Source organism: Sebastes umbrosus, chromosome 23 (assembly GCF_015220745.1).
Source record: "Sebastes umbrosus isolate fSebUmb1 chromosome 23, fSebUmb1.pri, whole genome shotgun sequence".
Lineage (NCBI taxonomy): Eukaryota > Metazoa > Chordata > Actinopteri > Perciformes > Sebastidae > Sebastes > Sebastes umbrosus.
Genome location: NC_051291.1, coordinates 1704623 through 1728360, shown reverse-complemented (window position 1 = coordinate 1728360; position 23738 = coordinate 1704623). Strand labels below are relative to the sequence as shown.

Here is a 23738-nt window from a genome sequence, read left to right as displayed (position 1 = left end):
AACGTCGCAGTCGATCATGTTCATTTCATTGTGGGAAGCCAAAAATCGTGATTAATATTTGATTAATTGTGCATCTCTACATGATGCAAACTGGGGTTGTTTTGTGTGATGAATAAAAAAAAAAAAAGGAACATTTTAAACATCACTTTTGAATTTTTATTCAAAGGATTGACATAACATTAAAGCACATGGTAATTTGTGTTAACTTACAAAAGAGCTGCATGATCTGATGTGACAGTAACAACGAGCCTTCTCTCCGTTCAAACAGAGAAGGAGTTCAAAAATAAACATCTAATACAACACTTCCCATTCCTCCCCCCTCACCCTCCCTCCCACCCGCCCTAAAAGAAAGAAATGCATAAAAGCAAACACATTAACACACACACACAGAAACAAGTCGACCACTAAATCATGTAATAAGACTAGCCTTTAAAATAAAGCCTCCTTTTTCCCAGCTGGTCTGGATGCACTCCAAAACATTTGGTACCTCACAACTAGGAACTACACTTTCTACTGAACAGGTAGTGATTTCTCTGTACATGAGGGTTTCTGCAGACGCCCTCCCCCCCCCACCCCTCTCCCTCTCCCTGTCTGTCTGATGACCTTTACCCTGTGGCGGATCAGAGGTCATCCGGCGAGCGTGGGCCTGGTAAGGAGCCGCTGTGTTCAGGCTCGGGGGTAAGGCCTCGTCATGAAAACTGGATCTGTTGTACGGTGGGGATCTGCAACACAGACGTTAAGGTTAGACTCGTTTATCATCTCATCCAGGTCGGTACAGACGGGCTTCTAGTATTGGTGCAGTTTACGGCACAACAACTCCTCGTCATCTCAGCTTTGCAGCTTGGCCCTGCTAGACCATGCCGTGCCTGCTGCCCTCTAGCTGCGTGCACATCTCTGTGATGACGTTGCACAGAAACCCGTCTGTAGGAACTTTGAAAGCAGTGATGCAAACAGCACCTGCAACCGGTGAAGTCTGTTTTACCTGTTGATATGAGGTGGTGTACACCATGACGTTCTGCTGCTGACCGTCTGCTGTGATGATCCCGGCTGGTAGTGGATTTGCTGATGAGGGGCAGAAATGTGGATTTTAATGAGTCCGAACTTCAAACGTAAAGAGCACTCATAGAAAGAAAGCATGTCAAAAAGAGGTTGACTTAAAAGCAAACAGGACGATTTGAGCCATTTCTACTTACTGAAGCTGTCGTCTGTGAGCTCATCTCCCAGCCCTTCTCCCACCGCCACTCCGGGAATCCCCTTCTCCCCTTTCATGGCCTGGAAAAGAAAAACACACACCAGAGAAGCAGACGACATTACACATGTGAGCACAGCAACATCTGGAACTAAACAAGAATGAATGAGCTGGTTCCATTTTCAGGCCTTTAGCAGGAACCTTGGAATTAGAAGATTAAGAGGGAAAAAAACTGCAATTGGTCGGGCTTTAATAAAAACATACACCTACCTCCTAATTCAATACTATCATGATACTCGGGTGCCGATTGGATATGTATTACGATTTTTAAATACTGCGAACAATAGACCATGGGAAAAAGTTCAATCATACACTTCTAGGGACTTTTACTTTGGAAAATATCTAAATGAATCCAGTAAGAATGTTTGATTTTCAGCATGTATGTAGTCAGAGATGTCCTGAAGTCAAATATATCAGTCATTGTCAGGAATTATTTATTATCCAGCAACCCAAAAATCAAAGAATAAAGATATTTATATCACAGATTAGTGGTATATTCTTTTTAATTTATAACTGACATGTAATGTTTTATACTTTTGGTGAATATAATCCGATCAATCTTATTTCCATAGATGGATTTTGTATCTACAGTTCCCTTTGTTAACACCTTATTTTGAAAAGCGGACATAGTCACATCCATGTAGTTATCCATCCATGGTCAGCTGCATCGCGGCTGTTTGAATGCATTTAACATTAATGTCAGTATCTGGGTGCTCTACAGTCGTAGCGTCGGCCCATTTGACCACGGATATGAGTGCGACGGCCGGCTCGACCGCCACGTTACCGCGATACGATAACGCTTCCTGTCCGTGACAGAGTTAGCATGCAGCTTTAGCTCTGCTCTGTCTAGCTCTGCTTTTCCTGTCAATGTGTGAAACCCAAAGTGTTTCCATCCTTTACTGGATGTGTAGTGTTTACCACGCTGGATTTAACATGTGAGGGTGCAGGTCGTATCCACGTGGACTCTTTTAGGACCCTCCTAAAAGAGGAAACTTCCTTCTACCTCCGCATAGACTCAAATGAAGTCATTCAAAAAATTCTATTTCAAAATCGTATAAAACAAAATCACGATACATAGGTGAGTCGATTATGTTCCCACCCCGAGTATTAAACACTGTTTCTAACTATTTTACCTGAGTAATGCCATAATCTGATTTAAGGTGATCAAATTGATTGTATTTAAGCATTTTACAAAGTTCAACACAAGTTGTGACTCTACCCAGGTTCTGGTTGAAGTTCCCCACACATCTGGCAGCCCAGCTGTCTCATGCTCTGTCTGTTGCCAGCTGGGCTGCTTTTAATCACAATGGGCAGAAGAAAATGTTAGTTAGTTAGTTAGTTAGTTAGTTTCTACTGTATTATGTGATCATACAGCTTTTGGAGTAAATCTGGCAACGCTACATCTAAACCTGCTCTGATCAAAGAGTGTCTTTGCCAACAGATAACCTGAGCTGTCCAACCGTAATCACCACAACGTGACAGAAGATCAGAGTTTGAAGTTCAATAATTCAATAAAACAGCTTCAATGAAATATTGTTTAATTTTAAAGGGGGGCTTAAAGAGACAGGCGCTAAAAACTTGGTGTTTTTTGAACACCAAAAATAACAGTATGAACCTGGAAATGAGCATGACGTGTCCTCTTTAAGTGAGGTGGTGTTATACTGTTGCATGTGTAAGTGGCGACTCTCACCTCTCTGAACTTTTGCAGGTAAAGCTTCAGCGGCTCCACGTACATGTCGAAGCCCAGCGTGGACATGGCGAACAGGATGTCCTCGCCGTTGATGGTCTTCCTCTTCTCCTGGTGGCAGCGCTCGCTCGCCTCCGACGTGATGAAGCTGATGAACTCGCTCACACACTCCTGCACACACTCCTTGGCGTCTTTCGCGATCTGTGGAGAAACGGGAAAAAAATGTTACACCAAAAATCGCAGGAGAACTGAAAATATGAACAAGGGGCTTCCGTTTTAGCTGAACAAACACGACTGGATGGGTTTATTACAGTCCCATCTTGGTCTTTAAAAACAGTTTATCAGTCTAGCTGTGATGCAATAATTACCCCGTCACACTCAATGGAATGCAAACAGAATATATTCCTAATGAAACTGTGACTGCTCCTGCTCCTTCCCTCCTCTCTCCCACTGACCTTTCCAGTCTGAGGAACAGCATTCTTCATGATGCGGGCCACGTTGGCGATGGGAAGATAGATGTCCTGCTCCCTGAAGTTCTCTTTGATGCCGCCGTCGTCATGGTCACCGAGATTCTCCTCTCCGTCGTCTACAGAACAACAAATGCACAGATAGAATCAGCTGTTCGTGACCGGAGCTATAAAACACACGGTCATGTGATGGTTGTTTCCTTTAGCTGCTCCTCACCATCTTGAGACTGGAGAACGTAGTGACTGGACGCCATGTACTCCCCGGCAATGCCCAGCTGGGAGGCGTCAGTGGTCGAGTTGTCTCCGTCCATCTGCAACACAAACCCACCGTCTCATTTCAACATCTGGAGCTACAGTGATGTAACTGCAGAAACCTAAATGTATCAAGCATCCTGACAGGCTGCCCTCGATCATTATAAGCAAAGTTGTTGCCTATAATAAAGTAAGAGATGCTTTGGCGTCCCCGTTGGACTGCTTTCGTGGGCTGGGTATGTCTTTGTGTCCCGTGCACCTGGATCACTTAGCAACAATATCCAAATTAAACCTGCACCAATGATATGTGTTGACCAGTGCTCCTCGAAGTGGGCCGCTACTCAACGGTACGCAGTACCAACACTTCTACTTTTTACTCCTTGGCTTCCTCCTTAACCCTAGAATATTTCCGTTGGGATATTGCCCCACAGACGGGCTGGTCTGAGTATTAAACTGCTGATCTACTGGGATTTTCACGCACAACCATCTCTAGGGTTTACAGAGAATGGTCTGGACAAGAGAACATATCCAGTGAGCGGCAGTTGTGTGGATGGAAATGCCTTGTTGATGTCAGAGGTCAGAGGAGAATGGGCAGAGTGGTTGGAGATGATAGAAAGGCAACAGTAACTCAAATAACCACTCGTTACAACCAGGGTATGCAGAATACCATCTCTGAACGCACAACACGTCCAACCTTGAAGCAGATGAAGACCACCCGGTACTAGCAAGGTGTACCTAATAAAGTGGCTGGTGAGTGTATATTGGCCTTTCATGCAGAATTGATTCCACAGTTTCATATCCACAGAAAAAAAGACTTGCATTGTATGTGTGTTAGTTTGACCAAAGTGATGAGCATGAAATGTGTGTTTGCTTTGTCTTCTGTGTGTTAACAGAAGGAACTAGCTACAGCAGCTGACCTCCTGCTCCATTAGCTCACTGACTTGGCGAAAAAGCAGCTGTGGTGTTGTGCCAGATGTTTCCATTCAGCGTTGATATTATACATTATAAAGACACAGACTGGTTGTGTAGCCTCGGAGGTATTTTCAGAGGTTGTCAACGAATGATGCCAAAATATGCCTCCTCCCCCCCGTCATATTACGCACAGTTGTGAATGATGAAATGTGTTTACTGGCTCGGGGGAATCATTCAGAGGAGATGTATTTGAAAAAATCATAAAAGAAGAAGTATAAACTTATTTAATCTCAATAAATCATTCATTAATAATTAACCAGCTTCCTTATTGAGCCATACATATACTCTAATTAAATTTACCTAAATTTGTCTAACTTAATTATTATTATTTATAATTATTCTAACTATAATTATTACCTTTAATCTCTGTCACACAGAAATATAAATTAATTACTGATATAATTATCCTTATTAAAATAAAAAAATGTTATCAATCCAGAATTCATTACTTATAATATAACTTAATCACAATACTAATTCATTACTTAAATATTTATCTCAATCATATTGACTAGTTGTTATCTTTTCTTATACGCGCAAATTATTATTTGTAATATAAAATTTATAATATACAATATGCACATGCAATACAACATGCAATATATACAGACACATACACATATATATGTATGTCTGTGTATGTATGTATATATATATATATGTATATGTATATATATATACATACATATGTATGTATATGTATACATGTATATGTATACATATACATATATGTATATATACACATATATATATATGTATGTATATATATATACACATATGTATATATATATATACATACGTATATATACATACATATATATGTATGTATATGTATATAAATGTATATGTATGTATGTATATGTATATAAATGTATATGTATGTATGTATATGTATGTGTATATATGTATGTATATATATATACATATGTAAGTATATATATACATATAGATGTATATATGTATGTATATATACATCTATACATATATACATACATATATATATTGCATGTTGTATTGCATGTGCATATTGTATATTATAAATTGTATATTACAAATAAATTACAAAAATAAATTGAATGAATTGAATATATGCATTTATATATACATACACATATCTACATACATATATGTAGATATGTATACCTACATGTATATACATACATATATACATGTATATATAGATATGTAGGTATATATACACACACCTCACATTGCACTAGGCTCTGTCTGCTGCTGTGCTAGATGTTTATCTGCCGTTAATTGATGTGAACTCATTAAAGGAGCTAGCTGTATTAAAGCTAGCTAGTTGTGATGGTGTAGTTAGCATCGTAGCTAGTTAGCATCGTAGCTAGTTAGCATCGTAGCTAGTTAGCTCGTTAGCTGCAACACTAATACATTCATCTGTTTAGCTTTCGCATGCTAACTATGCTAGCTAGCCTGCTAGCTTTAATACAGCTAACTAGCGTTACTGAGTGGAGTCTGTCTGTCTGGAGGTTCAACCTGCTAACCTGCTAACCTGCTAACCTGCTAACCTGCTCAGGTACATCATGAACCTTCAGGACATATCCAGCCTAACATCCAGCAGAGCCCGGCCTGCTGTCTCTGTCCTCTCTTTGTGTCCTCAGAGAGACTGGAGGCCTCTCCTCTAACCGACATGTTCACATGATAAAGCGTCTCCGTCCTGCTGATCAGAGTCTCTGTCTCTCTCTGTCCTCTCAACCAGCAGCCCGGCGGACCCTCCACTCAGAGCTTAACGAGGAACCGGTTAACAATCATTGGCCGCAGCCAGAAGACACAGAGACAGACCTGAAGCTGATGAAGAGCTGGTTGGTCCTCCAGAAGACACGAGCTGTTTGGTTGGACAGAAAATGGCTGCGAGACGACCAGAAGGAGCCAGTCCCAGCGAGGACACACGATTCACTACCGGGACAAGCCGCTAGAGGACACTAGAGGACCAGTCCCAGCGAGGACACACGATTCACTACCGGGACAAGCCGCTAGAGGACACTAGAGGACAAGAGAGGACCAGAAAGAGCCAGTCCCAGCGAGGACACAAGCTTCACTACCACCACCAGCCACTAGAGGACACTAGAGGGCGGGACCTCCAGGAAGAGCACCGGTCTGAGGTAAAAAGAAAAAGAAAAAGAAAAATTAAAAATGATAGGAAAAAGAAAAGGAAAAATTAAAATTAAAATTAAAAAGAAAAAATAACAGGAAAAAAGTTTGAAAAATGTTGGAAAAAAAAAAAGTCTGAAAAATGTTGGAAAAATGTCTGAAAAAAAGCCTGACAAAAGTCTGAAAAAGTCTGGAAAAAAAAGTTTGAAAAATGTTGGGAAAAAAAAGTCTGAAAAAATGTCCGTAAAAAAAAAAGTCTGAAAAAAGTCTGAAAATAATGTCTGAAAAATAAAGTTTGAAAAATGTAGGAGAAAAAAAAGTCTAAAAAAAAAGTCTAAAAAATGTCTGAAAAAAAAGTCTGAAAAATAAAGTTTGAAAAATGTCTGAAAAAAATAGTTTGAAAAATGCTGGAAAATAAAGTCTAAACAATGTCTGAAAAAAGTTAAAAAAAATTTTTTTTGAAAAATGTTGGAAAAAAAGTCTGAAAAATGTCTGAAAAATGTCCCAAGAAAAGTCTGAAAAACGTCTCGAAAAAATGTCTGGAAAAAAAGCCTGACCAATGTTTGAAAAATATCTGAAAAAAATTCTGAAAAATAAAGTTTGAAAAATGCTGGAAAATAAAGTCTAAATAATGTCTGAAAAAGGTAAAAAAAAAAAAAAAGTCTGAAAAATGTTGGGAAAAAAAAGTCTGAAAAATGTCCCAAAAAAAAAAAGTCTGGAAAAAATGTCTGAAAAAAAAGTTTGAAAAATGTTGGAAAAAGAAAAAGAAAAAAGAATAGGAAAAAGAAAAAGAAAAAAGAAAAGAGAAAGGAAAAGAAAAAAAAAGAAGAAAAAAATAATAGGAAAAAGAAAAGGAAAAATTTAAAAGAAAAAGAAACTGGACATCATCCAGTTCAATCCAAATCTGGCCTGCAGTCAGAGGGAGCTCAGGGGCCAAAGTCCATCCTCACTGACGGTGGTTGTGGCTTTGTTTTTGTGTGTCTGTGCTTCTAGGACTAACACCAGAGGTATAGCTCTCAGTGTCCAGAGTCGTAGCAGTAAAACATGGACCCGCCAAACGAGCCGTCGCTGGGGCCTTACGACTACGACCTGCTGGTTATTGGAGGAGGGTCAGGAGGCCTGGCCGTGGCAAAGGTAAGCTCTGCAGTCAGTCACAGAGTATTTACAGTAGGAATAATGACAGAAAGCAGGGCTTAAAGAAAGTATAAATCCATGCATTCTCATACATATTCATGTACACTCTCTTATACACTGCATATATATACAGTATTAGAGGAAAAGCAAAAGTAGAATCTGTACACTGTTCTTTGCTCCCACTGCATCATTTTGATCAATCAGATCTTGAACAGACCCAAAGCAACACTGACAGACATTATACAGTACGTGTCTCAAAACGACAGTAACCCTGTTTAGCAACAACTATTCTGATATCATTCTTGTCATTATTCCAGCTTCTCAAATATAACGTTTTGCTGCTTTGCTGGAAGTAAATTAAACATCTTTTGGTTTTTCGACAACTAGTCAGACAAAACAAGACCCACAGACCCATAGACCCATAACATAGACTTCTGTACAAACAGACTTCTTTTACCAATTAGAGGAGTCGCCCCCTGCTGGCTGTTAGAAAGAATGACAGTTTAAAGCACTTCAGCATTGGCTTCACTTCTCAGACCCGGAGGTCACCCACATCTTCAAGGTTTTGGTTGACTCTCACGGCTCTCATAATGTAATTTTTCAGCTGCAGTAGCATACTCTCTGTAGTTTTAAGTTCCTCTGCATGCATCCAGCTTCGCTACCAGTGGTCAGAGGACACTCCACCAACTGAACCTCATAATTACGGTTAATCTGGTCAACGAACGCACACGTTTGCCAAAGCACAGCTCAGATAATTATCATATTAATGAGCTTTATGGTAATGGAATGATCTGTGAGCAGCTCTAGAGGAAAGTGGAAATGAGATGATGGGAAGCTGGGATTGTTGAGAAGGACAAACGCTTAACCCGTTTCAATATTTAATTTCCCTCTCTCTCTCTGTTGCTGTCTGACTCCGTCGCTCTCATTTATTCCGTTTTTATTCCGTCCTCTCGCTCCGTTAGGAAGCGGCGGAGTTGAGGAGAAAGGTGCTGATCCTTGACCTCGTGGCTCCCTCTCCAAGAGGCAAAGAGAGGGGTGAGTGTTTAATCCTCACAGACTGAAGAGTCGTGATTATGGATCCTTTCTCTTCTCTTCTCTTCTCGAGTTCTGTTTCACTGTGTTTCACTGTGTTTCTACTGAGTTGTGTTTTTGCTTGAAATAGTATTTCTTTAGTCAGAAAGTCTCTTTTCTTCTCACTTCTCATTTTGTCTTTCCTTTTGTCTTCTGCTTTCCTTTCTTGTTTTCTCTCTTCTTCTCTGCTTTCTTTTCCTTCTCCACTTCTTTCTTGACTTCTCATTTCCTCCAGAACTTGGAGGTTCCAGTCTCAACATGGACAGCATCAGGAAGTTTCTCCAACAGGCATCTCTGCTCGGACAAGCTATTCAAGACTCTCAGAAATACGGCTGGAGGCTGAAAGAGCATGGTAATTTAAAAGAAGAGATTATTGAAATTAATACTGTGACTATTTTGATATACTATTGACAATTCAAAGCTGAGATAAACATTTCAAGTGAAAACTTGAAACAATGCAGCAATGTAAGAGTAATAAACGTGACAAAATCAAATCTAGTATATACATATTAGGGCCTCAATCGATTCAAATATTTAATTGCGATTAATCACAAATTAATCACACGATTTTTATCTGTTCAAAATGTACCTTAAAGGGAGATTTGTCAAGTATTTAATCCTCTTATCAACATGGGAGTGGACAAATATGCTGCTTTATGCAATGTATGTAGAGTGAGACTCGTGGGTACCCATAGAACACATTTACATTCACATAATCTGGAGGTCAGAGGTCAAGGGAGCCCTTTGAAAATGGCCATGCCAGTTTTTCCTCACCAAAATCAAAAATTTGTGTAAGTTTGGAGCGTTATTTAACCTCATTCGCGACAAGTTAGTATGACCTGGTTGGTACCGATGGATTCATCAGGTTTAATAGTTTCATATGATACCAGTATCTTCACTCTAGCTTTAAGACCTGAGCCTGCTACAACCTAAAAATCACAAGTTGCCTTAATGTGTGAAAGAAATTAGTGGCGTTTGACAGCCCTAATATACATTATATTTATATGTTATATGAATCATCTGTAACCATGTTTGCTTCATTTCAGCGTCTCATGGCTGGACTGAGCTGGTGGAGGCCGTGCAGGAGCAGGTGAAGACTCGTAGTCTGGAGTTGAGGAGGGAGCTGAAGAGCTGCGGAGTCTTCTACCTCAACGCTCGGGGAGAGTTAGTCGGGCCTCACACAGTGGAGGTACAAACTTTATATTCCAGGTCTGTGATGGAATTATTAGTGCTAAATTTAACCTTCTTTTTTTTTACCACTTGGGATTTATGTAAGTCCAAGACTGTTTAGGGACCCCAGTGTGCAGAAATATTAAAAATACACCATTTTAGAATAGGAGAAAATAACACATTTGTGCTGCATTAAAAAAACCTGCATGTTTTTTGCCCCACACTAGGCCCTTACCATCTGAGACAACTAATATAAGCTGTTCTTTTCTTGTTTCTGTTGAATCAGGTGACGGATGTGGATGGGAGGAAGAGGTGTCTGACAGCAGAGACCCTGGTCATCGCTACAGGAGACACACCTCAGTATCTGGGCATACCTGGGGACAGAGAGTTCTGCCTGACCAGGTCAACCAGCTCCCACAGTACACTCCACATGTGCCTCACTTAAAACAACTGTCTAATTATACATCGACCGCATCGCAGAAGCTCTGACGTTCCCTCTCTTCACCTCCCAGTGAGGACCTCCTCTCCCTGCCTCACCCCCCAGGTCGGACCCTGGTGGTCGGCGGGTCCGCAGAGGGGTTGGAGTTCGCCGGCTACCTGCGTGGCCTCGGGCTGCCGGTCGTCGTCATGCTGCAACCCGACCTGCTCCCTGGGTTTGATCAGAAGATGGCACAGAAGATAGAAAACCACATGATCGTCAGCGGAGTGGACTTCCTCTATCACTCCTCACTCAGCAAGGTACTGAGGAGGATAAAGACAGAGATCACTGACATTAGGAGGCTGGAAATGTCCCTTTTTAACGTAGTGTTGCTTGTGTGTGTGTTAGGTGGAGCAGGTTTCTAGAGGGAGACTTCGGGTGACCATCATCTCCCAGGAAGGCCAAACTAAACAGGAAGACTTTGATACGGTACGTTACCCACGTCCAATTCATCTTGTTTTTGGTTCTCTCCAGTAGTTTTCCTGTCAATGTTTCAAAGAACAGCAGAAAGCAGCCTTGTTTTTAGGTTGATGACCATGCATTTGTGTCTCTGTGTGTGCAGGTGCTGCTCGCCGTTGGGAGGAAAGCCTCCACCAGCGACATCGGCCTGGAGTGTGTCGGGGTGCAGTGCAGACAGGAGTGAGTTAAATCTGTCCACATTCACGTTGACCTCAGTGTGTTTTGCGGCAGGTTTTGTTTAAAGGTCGGGTCCGGGTTCTTTTCCGGGTTTTTCGAATGGAAACGGCCACTCAGCCGTTAGCAAAACAGCAGTGACGTAGGTTTCCACAGTAAGCTGATCTATAAGCACTAACTGAGTCAACGTTAGCGGTGCTAAGTTTGGAGGTACCTGAAAGGGTTGGATCAGATTTTTTGATGGGGGTTTGTACGTATACTCTGTGAGGTAAAATGACTCAATGTTTTTGTGAATGTAGTCTGGTGGCTTTGAAGAGAGCGATATAACGGCTTCAGTTCCCCCTCGGAAAGGGCTGTCTGATGGTAAAGTAAAGGGCTGTCTGACGGCGAGGTAAAGGGCTGTCTGATGGCGAGGTAAAGGGCTGTCTGATGGTAAAGTAAAGGGCTGTCTGACGGCGAGGTAAAGGGCTGTCTGACGGCGAGGTAAAGGGCTGTCTGACGGCGAGGTAAAGGGCTGTCTGACGGCGAGGTAAAGGACTGTCTGATGGTGAGGTAAAGGGCTGTCTGACGGCGAGGTAAAGGACTGTCTGATGGTGAGGTAAAGGGCTGTCTGACGGCGAGGTAAAGGACTGTCTGATGGTGAGGTAAAGGGCTGTCTGATGGTGAGGTAAAGGGCTGTCTGATGGTGAGGTAAAGGACTGTCTGATGGTGAGGTAAAGGGCTGTCTGATGGTGAGGTAAAGGACTGTCTGACGGCGAGGTAAAGGACTGTCTGATGGTGAGGTAAAGGGCTGTCTGATGGTGAGGTAAAGGGCTGTCTGACGGTGAGGTAAAGGGCTGTCTGATGGTGAGGTAAAGGGCTGTCTGATGGTGAGGTAAAGGACTGTCTGACGGCGAGGTAAAGGGCTGTCTGACGGTGAGGTAAAGGGCTGTCTGATGGTGAGGTAAAGGGCTGTCTGATGGTGAGGTAAAGGGCTGTCTGATGGTGAGGTAAAGGGCTGTCTGATGGTGAGGTAAAGGGCTGTCTGATGGTGAGGTAAAGGACTGTCTGATGGCGAGGTAAAGGACTGTCTGATGGTGAGGTAAAGGGCTGTCTGATGGTGAGGTAAAGGGCTGTCTGATGGTGAGGTAAAGGACTGTCTGATGGTGAGGTAAAGGGCTGTCTGACGGCGAGGTAAAGGACTGTCTGATGGTGAGGTAAAGGGCTGTCTGATGGTGAGGTAAAGGGCTGTCTGATGGTGAGGTAAAGGGCTGTCTGATGGTGAGGTAAAGGACTGTCTGACGGCGAGGTAAAGGACTGTCTGATGGTGAGGTAAAGGGCTGTCTAATGGTGAGGTAAAGGGCTGTCTGATGGTGAGGTAAAGGACTGTCTGACGGCGAGGTAAAGGGCTGTCTGACGGTGAGGTAAAGGGCTGTCTGACGGTGAGGTAAAGGGCTGTCTGATGGTGAGGTAAAGGGCTGTCTGATGGTGAGGTAAAGGACTGTCTGACGGCGAGGTAAAGGGCTGTCTGACGGTGAGGTAAAGGGCTGTCTGATGGTGAGGTAAAGGGCTGTCTGATGGTGAGGTAAAGGGCTGTCTGATGGTGAGGTAAAGGGCTGTCTGATGGTGAGGTAAAGGGCTGTCTGATGGTGAGGTAAAGGGCTGTGTGATGGTGAGGTAAAGGACTGTCTGACGGCGAGGTAAAGGACTGTCTGATGGTGAGGTAAAGGGCTGTCTAATGGTGAGGTAAAGGGCTGTCTGATGGTGAGGTAAAGGGCTGTCTGACGGCGAGGTAAAGGGCTGTCTGACGGTGAGGTAAAGGGCTGTCTGACGGTGAGGTAAAGGGCTGTCTGACGGCGAGGTAAAGGGCTGTCTGACGGTGAGGTAAAGGGCTGTCTGACGGTGAGGTAAAGGGCTGTCTGATGGCGAGGTAAAGGGCTGTCTGATGGTGAGGTAAAGGGCTGTCTGATGGTGAGGTAAAGGACTGTCTGACGGCGAGGTAAAGGGCTGTCTGATGGTGAGGTAAAGGACTGTCTGACGGTGAGGTAAAGGACTGTCTGATGGTGAGGTAAAGGGCTGTCTGATGGTGAGGTAAAGGACTGTCTGATGGCGAGGTAAAGGACTGTCTGACGGCGAGGTAAAGCAGCAGAACAATGATTTTAGCCACCTAAAAAAAACGTTTATTTAGAATATTTTCAGGCAGCCCTTTCTGACGGGGGACTGAAGCAGTAATACCACTTATATCTTCAAAGCTACCAGACCAGACTCCATTCACAAAATCAGTCATTTTACCTCTCAGAAGACGGGAGTTGCTGGTCTACCGACTTTCGGATCTGAACTAACGTGGCGTCCACAGCAGTACGTTGCTGAGTTTCTGTGCCGGTACTCCTGTCTGCTTCTCCAAGCTGGAAGCATGCCGACCGCCATCTAAGTTACTGTAGATAATACACTGACTATAAAGATGTATATATACTGTACATGTAGCAGTGTCATCATGATAAACCTACGTCAGGTTAAGGAACACCACTGGGAAGCTACAGAATGATATAAAAACCCGTTCTTTAAGGTTTTGCGTGTGTGTGTGTTTTTCCGTGTGCAGCACTGGCAGGATCCTGGTGAACGAGAGCGATCAGACCAGTGTAGATCACATTTACGCCGTCGGATCAGTGCAGCATGGACGCCCCTCCACCACAGGCCTCTCAGTGCATGCTGGGACACTGCTGGCCCGCCGCCTCTACAGAGGAGACAGCATCTTGGTACACAGTTTGGAATTAGTTATACTAATATTGATCAGACAAATTGAATGATCATGTCTGTGTTGTGTTTTTATTGTATGCTTTAAAGCTTGTGCATGAGCCAAACGTCGCATATGAGATAATAAATATAGAATTGATTTGAGCTAATATCGTTTGTCATTGACAGTGTGATTACACCAATGTGCCAGCTGTTGTGCTGACTCCAGTGGAATACTCTGCCTGTGGTCTGTCTGAGGAGAAAGCCAATCTAACATTTGGAGAAAACAGTGTAGAGGTACACTTATTCACAAACATATAAAATCATTCAAACAAAGTTCTCATCTTGTAGTGATGATCTAAAAATCAAAAATGCCCTTTTCCCAGGTGTATCACAGCTACTACTGGCCTCTGGAGTGGACACTTCCTGCCAGGAGTAAAAACTCCTGCTATGTGAAAGTCATCTGCCACATCCCCGACCAGGTAAGACTTTTCTTTTCTTTTCTTTTAAAGCTGCACTAATCAATATATTAATATTAAAAGTGCTGTTGATGATATTCAGCTACTAGATGTTACATTCTCCCTCCCGTTGTTCCGTTGCATTTACTTACAATCTCTGTTTTTTCCACACTAACTGACGATGCCGATACTTTTGTACTTTCACTTTAGAAAGATTTTGAATGCAGGACTTTTACTTGTATTTACTTGTATTTGTGGTATTACTACTTTAACGTAAATTATCTGAGTGCTTCTTTCACCTCTGTGGCTGATACTGGGGCAGGATGCAGGATACAGAAGGAAAGCTAAAAGGGACAGTGATAGTCCCCTGGTTGCTCATCATTCAACAGATGGAGAGTATTGTGGGATTTGAAAGGATTCCAAACTGATCCTGAATTGGCCCTCTTCCTCCTAGACTGTTATGTAATATGTCTATTTTATTTATGAAATACATTTGCGAGCATACTCGCCAACCTCGAGACCTCAAAAATAGGGAGGATTTCAAAACCAAAAATGTAGTTTCATAAACTTTGTTTCCTGTATTCTTGTGACTTTTAAAGGGACTATTTGTAACTTTCAGAAATGCTTCTTAACAGCGACACCTGTGGCCGTGAAATCAACGAAAGTCAGCGTCGGGCTCGCGCTTGTGCTCGATCTAAATATACATGAACGAGCATCGCTCAAAACAGTGAGGCGACACACGTCAGCTAAAAGCACAATATCACTCTATATTTCAGCTGTGAAATGCGGTCTTCGTTCCGGGAAAACACTACTGCTACTGTTTTTGTCCACAGGGGCCGCCAAAACCAACACAAAATGAAAAGTTCCTTGTAGTTGCTTTAATGTTTTGTAGAGATGGGCGTTCAATATCGAAGCTCCGGAGCTAGATTCTCTCCTGTTACAACACATGGTGTCGGAGCTTGTGTCAAATGAGGAATACCGCGTGACTGATGACGTCCGAACCTACAAACATCACCGGTGCTTCAGCAAGCGTTTCATTCAGTTTTTAAACTATGTGCTGGGCTGATAGGAGGAGAATAATTGGGGAAAATGTCAATGTACACTAGAAAGTACACTAGTACTGCATGTGATTAGGTATCACTCTCTCATCATATCCAACATTAAACATCTAATGAGGCGACCGTGTAGTAAGAGTTATGTCCAAACTAATTGAAGTTCCCCCCACACTTTCATAAGTGTGATACTCAGCACCTCAGCTATCAAGTATTGAGACTTTTGTTTGGCTTTTTCCTCTGGAGATATTTAGTCATAATGCCTCCAATTGTGCAACAGTTCACACCGCATTAGTCCACCCACCTCTTTGTTATATTTTTAGCTCCGCAATTGACTTGGCAGCACTCGAACATACAGTAACTGCATTTCAGACCGCGGCTCTGCCAAGCTGCTGGTGACGCTGTTCATATCTCTGCTCATTATCACTCTATTCCCCGTCTGCAGATTGGAATACACCGAGGCCCATCAGAACCACTAAACTAACTTTTAATATTTATTAATCTGTTTTTATGGTTTTAAATGTGTGAGTGGATTACCTGAGGTCAGTCTGGTGACTTGGACTAGAACAGATTACAACTTGGGTACTGAGGGCGGACTCGGGACTTCCCTCTGACATGACAACAGTGATTCTGACTCACGCAGAGGACCTGGAAGTCACCGTGGACATGACCCTGGTGCCTGAGAGCTCCCCAGAAATGACCCCGTGGTGATTGGGGACTAGGACTTGCACATGGAGGACTGGGACTCGATTAAGGCATGTCTGTTCTGACATGGGAACTAGACTCAGACAGGACCTTAGGGACTTGGATCCAGGCTCAGACTTGAGAACTGAGGACTTGGGACTTCCTTCTGACAGAACAAACAAACTCAAGACTTTCAACCAGGAGACCAGTGTTCGTGTCCCGTGTGAAACTAAAAGTAACGTTGACTTATTTTGCCATGTCAGTCGTTAGTCCCGTGACTTGCCGGTATCGTCAGTGCCGTGAGTCGTTAGTCAGTGAAGTTAACGTCAACCACGACCATTTCCTATCCTTAACTAAGTGGTTGTGTTGCCTAAACCTATAACTATCTGTGAAAACAGAAGTTTATTTTGAAAGGACACTGTGCATGTAACGAGCGTATATTGACACGCTGTCCCCGGTCCGTCCAAAAGTAACATAAGTGGGGTACCAAGCGGCGGTATTTGACAAGTTGGGAGTGAGAATGTCTTCAAGTCTAACATGAAACCTTTAGTTCAACACTGCTGTATCTCAACAGGAGCGTGTGGTCGGTGTCCACGTCATGGGTCCCAACGCTGGAGATGTCCTCCAAGGCTTCGTTGCAGCGATGAAATGTGGTCTTACCAAACGACAGCTGGACGCCACGGTGGGCATCCACCCCGGGTCAGCCCAGGTCAGCATCCCTTTTTTATCTCCACACTATTTCATAAAGACAGCTGTGATGCCACGGCTGTTAAGGCACAATATGTCTGTCTACCCAGGGCTCAACTAGAAGGATTCCCCGTAGAAATGTTGCGATCTTCATTTCCGGTAAGCGTCCTTGGGTTTCTTGAAAGGCGCTATATGAGTCCAATTTATTATTATTATTATTATTATTATAATTAAGTGCACGCAGAGTATCTGATTTGAGACGACCTTACCTCGTTGAAATTCATGCACTACTCAAGTAAGTACAGAGTGCACACGGTGCACTACATTAAAGTGTATTTGCGTAAGTACGCAGATTGGAACACTAAAAGTTTATGAGCTGAAGCGCAAGCGAGCATTTCAATTATCCTGGAAACAGGAGTTTAGCTGGGCGGCGTTAGAGCAGTAACCTTTTGTAACTTGAGGCCTACGTCTGATTGTTAAAATAATTCCGAGGACCACCTTCCCAAATAAATTACAAACTGGGCTATAAATATGCGTTATGCCACCGTCGGGTGTAATGACCCACATAAATATTCAGCTTACCCTCACCCATCACTGCCTGCCGTTATGAATCCAAACTATTCAGGGTCATATTTCCTCACCACACACTTTAGAGCTTTTACTGGTGCAGGTTTGTTTCCAACTTCATTTTTCGTTTAAAAAAAACGCCCCATTTTGTGTCACTGCATCCGAGACATATATGTCTGTAAAGGGAAGACTCGTGGGTACCCATAGAACCCATTTACATTCACATATCTTGAGGTCAGAGGTCAAGGGACCCCTTTGAAAATGGCTATGCCAGTTTTTCCTTGCCAAAATTTAGCGTAACTCTTTAGAATCCTTCCCGAAAAGTTAGCGTGGCATGATTGGGACCGATGGATTCCTTAGGATTTTTAGTTTCATATCATTCCAGTATCCTTCCTCTAGCTTTAAAACCCACCCACTACAAGCTCTGAAAAACAGAATAGCGGCCATTGGATTCTGAAGAGGTTAATCTAACCATTTGTCAGTACCTCCGCGGACCACTAGGTGGTACTCTGAGGCCCGACAGGGGGCCTCGGCCCAGTGGTTGAGAATAGCTGCGTTAGAGGATGTGGACGAAACTCCAGATTCATTTACTTAAAGATTAAACATGACAATTAACTGTAGTCTTTGTTGCTTATAATAACCGCTAATAAATACAACAATTTGTGTAAATAACGTTAACCGTTGCACGTATACCTGCTGCTTTGGACACCTATGGATACCGCACTCTGTTGGGAAGTACTGTGCTGAGGTCAGTTTTCAGATATTACCATGTGCAGTCCTTGAAACAGCTCTGGTGTCCGGGGTCAAAGCCAGAGCAGCACATTCAAATGAGTTTCCTGCTCTGAATGCTGCCTGTCTGAATTATTCATGGGCTGTATTTAATAAACCTCGCAGTCCATCCTCGTGGAGACTGACCCCGGAGTACATGAGTGGGTTAATACAAGCTGACAGTTTCTAAACTTAATTAATAAAGCCATTCAATGGAGTGTTGAATAGAGGTGACCGGTCCAGCCGATGTCAGCTAAGAAAGGTGGTTGGAGATATGGACTGATTGATTAGGTAGATTGATCCAAGGGGATGCGGGATCCTTTGATCGTGATTATGAGCCTTTTATTGACAGAGATTTCATCTTAGATTTCAGATCAATGGGCCTCATAGAAGAACCACTCGTACAGATTCGTTCTGAAGATGGTTGTACCAGTGATTTAGGAGAACTTTTTCTTAACTTTGCACAGCCTTAATTACTAAATAACATAATCAGTTTATACTTTATATGTAGCAGAGGACAAAGTAAGAAGCATCTTTCCCCACATCCTCAACTTTCCCCTGGCCTGTTGACATCCACTGATATCAGTCTCTCTCGGCTCCCTAGGTGCTCAGCTCATTGACCCAAACCCAGCGTATGTCTGAGGCCATGATGGTGAGGGGAAACTGCTGAGGTTAGCTCCCCCTGCTGTCAGTCACAGTTGCCCATGGCAACAGTGGAAGACAGCAGGGGAAGTGCGTGCGATCACCCCGATGATGAGTGACGGCGGTAGGATGGCCAACCTGACCATCCCGATGACATCCTCACCTGAAGCCTGACAGCCAGGCGGGCGAGGACCGATGCTCTGCTGCTGACACACGTCTTGTTTTATTTATGTGTCTCTCTGTCAACGCTTTTTTACGTTTGTTAGCGTTTCTTTTATGAACCGCTTGCTTCCAGCAGAACTTCTACAGAAATCTACTGATGCATTTTTACGGCTCTCTCTTGACTTGAAGGAAAGATAAGATGCTCCCCGAGGTCCTGCCTCTGAAAGCCTCTGTAAGCTTTAATATAGCTGAGTTTTTAAAGGCTGCAGGAGAGTGATAAGACTCTGGGATTGGATGCATTTACATGGAGTAAAAGCTCAGGCTTACGCTCTGTGTTTTCATCGCTATGGCATGAACCTCGGGGGGTTTTTACAGCCTTAATTTCATGTAATCAACTCGACGGGGATTATGGAATTACCCAAATTAATAGTGTTTTATTGGAATGCTCTCGCTTTAATTGATGCATATGGTGTCTTCATTGAGAGTCAGGCCGGAGTTCCTGATGCACTCTTTTGTTTGCTTTCATATCCTCTCTCTCTGATTCAAGCATAGTGTCTTAAAGCAGCTGTTGAATATGCATGCTGATGGAAGCGTCTCATACTAATGAATGCAGGGACTTGGAGTGCAGATATTTTTTAAGAGCTCGCCGCTGACCCTCGAAGTTTTTCCCCCGCCAACCTCAGCTCGGCGCTCTGCATTTGAATGAAAAGAAATGTACATCTGTGAGGGTTGGGCGTGCCTCCGTACAAGGGCGTCATTTTCATTCTCTCGGTGTGTTGAGTGCAGAGCGACCCGTCCGGCCCATGTTAATGCCGCGCATTGTGCTGTTGCTTGCTAAACAGTGGTGCAATTAGATGTTCTGAGGTTATCCTCCAGACCACCTTCTGGTCTCTGTCCCCGACAGACCTGCTTATGTAAGTAAGATAGATATCCTAATTAGAAAGAAGTGCACGAAGAAGTCTCTCTTTTTGGCACGTGCCTGGAAATGCCATTAGAGCGTAATTTGATCAAAGCGAAGCGGCTTCTGTGACTTTGTGCAGGTCTCACAGCAAGGTTAGGATGCTGCATTGAGGTCTATCTATCACTGCCTGCTTGTCTTGGACTCTGTTCAGAGGTCTCACCTGACCCCCCCCCCAGTGCAGTGTGTGCTGTTCCACCACTAGATGGCACTGTAGCTATACGTGGAGTAAATGAAGCAATACTGGAAAATCAACCTGGAACTATGACGTGTGTGTTGAATAAACGTATTACAGTAATACTGATTCTACTACTAACATAACTTCTGCTGCTAGTAGTACCACTGATATTATTATTACCTCTACTGTGGAGCTCCACCAATGAAACTTCTTCTAAGTACCACTACTGCAACCTAGTGCAATTACCTCAGCTGTTATTATCACAACAGATACTTATATATACTAATATTACTTGTGCTGTTACTGTTGTCACAGTTGGTATTACTCTAACTAGTACTTGTACCACCAAGGGCAGATTATGAGACAATGGGTCCCACCACCTCTCCTACATACTGTGTTAGTAAGACACACAGATACTTTATAGTAGTGGAGCCTCTTTTTCTTGTTGCTCTGTGTCTCTTTGTTGTTGTTTTGTGCGTCTTTATAATTGTTTTTTGTCTGTGGTTGTTTTGCCCCTTTTTGTAGTTTTGTGTCATTTTGTGTCTTTGTACCAGTGCCAGATCGTTTCTACCTTAAAAAACTTAAAAATAAAAAAAAGGTAACACTTCATTTTACAGCTCTGCAAATTTTATGGTTATTAGGTGATAATTAGCAAGTTACCTATTTGAAATTTCTTTAGAATTACTGCCAAATTACACCAATATTTCCCTCAAAATTGATCGTAAATTACTTTATTATAAACATTATTTAATAATGATATGTTAAAATAATAATATAATTGTTAAAATAATAAATAATAAATAAATAATTAAAATAATTGTGTGACTTATTGTCGACGCAAATGTAACCTGGTAGCTAATGTCATGATTCAGGGAGTTGTTTTAAATAAGTTATTTGCTAATTATTTTCTATTTATCAGCAGACATGGAAATAAAGCTTATCAATCAACTTGCTTTTCAATTGCTCAAATGCTTTTCCTGGAAATGTATTAAATACATTACCAGCTATTGGGAAATAGTGGAATATAAAATATTAAATAATGTTTATAATAATGAAATTTTCGATACATTTTGGGGTAATTTTGGCAGTAATTCCAAAGAAATTCCAAATAGGGTACTTCCCAATCATCACCTTATTACCATGACATTTGTGGACCTGTAAAATGAAGTTTCATTAAATAAATAAAACTAAATAAATAAATAAAAAAACAACCATAAACTTAAAAAACTTAAACTTAAAACTTATTATATGCATCACTTACAGGTACATACATGAAATTAGACCTCTGCATTTCACCCAACCTGTTGAAAACCTGGCAACTATTTATGGAATGTGACCTGTATTAAATCAGCTATTGACAAGTGGAATATAAAATATTAAATAATGTTTATAATAAAGTAATTTTCTATCAATTTTGATGTAAATATTGGGGTAATTTTGGCAGTAATTCCAAAGACATTTCAAATAGGTTACTTGCTAATCATCTTCTAATTACCATGACATTTGTGGACCTGTAAAATTAAGTTTCACCAAAAAAAAAACAAAATTTAAAACTTTAAAAAATAATAATTTAAAAAATAAAAAAATCGTCACTTCCAGGTACATACATGAAATTAGACCTCTGCATTTCACCCAACCTGTTGAAAACATGGCTATTTATGGATTTTATATGACCTTTTCTGTAATAACTCATTATCCTATTATTCTATAATGATGAAAATCAAAGGTTAAAGAGGTTTTAATGTGATGCTGTTGCACATCTGGACGAGCTCATGTCCTCAGAGCAGTGGGGGTGTTTGGTTAGTCGGTTAGTCCACCCTGCTGCTCCCCCCTCCAGCAGCCCAGCAGTGGTACGCTCCGTGCTGTGGATGCATTCAGCTCATTGACCGGCAGACAATCCTCATCAGTACCAGCAGACAGAGACAGAGAGACGGAGAGCCGGAGCTTTCCACAAAACCGGCCATTCATTCACACACAAAGCGAGCAGCAGCAGCAGCAGCAGCAGCAACCTGCAACCTCCTCCAGCTTCTCCACCTCCTGCAGCCTCCAGCCTCCTCCAGCTCCTCCAGCCTCCTGCAACCTCCTCCAGCCTCCTCCAGCTCCTCCAGCTCCTCCAGCCTCCAGCCTCCTCGTCATGAAACAGACTCTAAGTGAACTGTTGAGGATGAGCAGGATATGCCGGATGATATTTGCCACTTGTTTGGGATCCTTTATTCTGGTCATCTTTTATTTCCAAAGTATGTTCCAACCAGGTAGGACCACCTCTCCATCCTCTCTTCTTCCTCTGTATATCTGTGTGTGTGTGTGAGTGATGGCATCCTGTCTGGCAGCCTCCTGGCACGCTGACACATCGATTTGTCCACCAAAGCAAGGCTGTACAGTAACGCAGCAGATACATAATTGATAGGAGACTTGTGCGTAAATCATCCAGCCGGAGCGCATGGATGGATGGATCGTCTTGTTGCGCTTTTTTTCTGTGGAGCGGTTCTTTCTTGGTGGAAGCGTGCGTTTGGGTGTGATTGCATGTGAGGAACAAGTGGCATGCTGAGGCTTTTTGTCTCCTGAAACGTGGCTTGGCGACGTGGTGAATGAAAACGGTGCATGCATGGGCTGCTGCTGTGGCATTTTTTTGGACAAACTGGTCATTTTGCAGGCTGACTCGATCTAAGATGCACCTAAAGAGAGAGACTGTTTCCATCTGGATCGAGAGCAAAGCTCGAGCTGTAATGGCAAAATCAATTTGGAGTCCATATCTAAAAATAACCCTCCTCCAGGGAGCATTTAGAAACCGATGTCCTCTCTAATCTGCGCGCGTCTGGAGACCTTTTTAACAATTTATCACACAATAAAGGAAATCCTCTCCAAGCTCTCTGCAGGGGGAGAATTTGCATCCCATTATGTTAAATGATTTGATGCTTTTTGCCAAACCTGAATCACCACCACCCTTGGATTGGAAACCACACTGTTAAGAATGTCCCAGTAAAATAACAGTAAAGAAGTGGCAGCAGGGTTTCCTTTATGTTACTGTAAAATTAACAATATTATACTGTCGCTGACATTTACAGCTTTGTACTGTTAATGAAAAATACTGTTTTGTTTAAATTAATTTCACAGTATTTTACAGTTAATTTACTGTTTAAAGATACATTATAAAGCTGTTTTTCACCTTTCTTTTACATTATCTTACTGATTTGTTTTAATGCATTATTTATTTTTGACATACATTTTAATAAACATTATTTTTTGCCTACATGAATAGACTTAGCAGGTTACAGACAAAGGAATAGTCACACTAAATACAATTAAAGGCACTTGTTAGGAAAAAGGCTATAATAGACTTGTTGTGTGTCTCTAGCTGCTACAAGCACAGAATGAAACCAGAACAACATGTGATGAAGAACAATAATGATCATTCACTGATTTTACAATCATGTACAATGTACAAGCCTCACATGAGCAGATCAGGTCCCAGAATTCAACAAATACTGCATGAAACTGTTACTGATGTAAAGCATTGTTTTTAGCAATAACAGGTTAATACTGTTGAAATCCTGCTTTAAATTAACAGCAGTTGTTCACAGTGTAGTGTGTGCAGTCCGTCAATAAATAAATGTAATATGTGCATATGTGCAGTCTATAAAG

At 42.2% G+C, this 23738-nt stretch overlaps 3 protein-coding genes and 1 long non-coding RNA gene across 7 annotated transcripts in view; 3 read left to right on the top strand and 1 right to left on the bottom strand.

The window, feature by feature from the left end:
• Window positions 1-133: 133 nt before the first annotated feature.
• Window positions 134-6572, bottom strand: nfyba (nuclear transcription factor Y, beta a). 4 transcript variants are annotated; one of them, XM_037760813.1, is made up of 8 exons: window positions 6434-6572; window positions 3621-3714; window positions 3392-3522; window positions 2940-3137; window positions 2469-2543; window positions 1194-1272; window positions 983-1062; window positions 134-722 (listed from the first exon to the last, which is right to left on the bottom strand). In XM_037760813.1, the coding sequence occupies exons 2-8, from the start codon at window positions 3712-3714 to the stop codon at window positions 690-692; spliced, it is 690 nt and encodes a 229-aa protein (XP_037616741.1). In that variant the 5' UTR covers window positions 6434-6572; the 3' UTR covers window positions 134-689. The 4 variants fall into 4 exon arrangements, with proteins under 4 accessions (XP_037616741.1, XP_037616743.1, XP_037616742.1 ...); XM_037760815.1 differs by having other exon boundaries at window positions 2469-2540; XM_037760814.1 differs by lacking the exon at window positions 6434-6572 and adding an exon at window positions 6160-6300.
• Window positions 4684-5971, top strand: LOC119482915. Its single transcript, XR_005205576.1, has 3 exons — window positions 4684-4812; window positions 5577-5578; window positions 5934-5971. It is a non-coding gene; the product is annotated as an uncharacterized LOC119482915 (long non-coding RNA).
• A 30-nt stretch (window positions 6573-6602) lies between the features above and the next one.
• LOC119482913 (thioredoxin reductase 1, cytoplasmic-like) lies at window positions 6603-20222 on the top strand. Its single transcript, XM_037760812.1, has 14 exons — window positions 6603-6754; window positions 7736-7876; window positions 8839-8911; window positions 9183-9299; window positions 9994-10136; window positions 10404-10519; window positions 10630-10855; window positions 10944-11024; window positions 11158-11234; window positions 13807-13963; window positions 14130-14237; window positions 14327-14422; window positions 16709-16843; window positions 18761-20222. The coding sequence occupies exons 2-14, from the start codon at window positions 7787-7789 to the stop codon at window positions 18824-18826; spliced, it is 1485 nt and encodes a 494-aa protein (XP_037616740.1). The 5' UTR covers window positions 6603-6754; window positions 7736-7786; the 3' UTR covers window positions 18827-20222.
• Window positions 20223-21747: 1525 nt separating this feature from the next.
• Window positions 21748-23738, top strand: part of chst11 (carbohydrate (chondroitin 4) sulfotransferase 11) — a 79794-nt gene continuing 77803 nt past the window's right edge. The window contains exon 1 of the mRNA XM_037760823.1: window positions 21748-22348. Coding sequence (XP_037616751.1) covers window positions 22231-22348 — 118 coding nt within the window. The 5' untranslated portion in view covers window positions 21748-22230. The remainder of the gene's footprint in view (window positions 22349-23738) is intronic.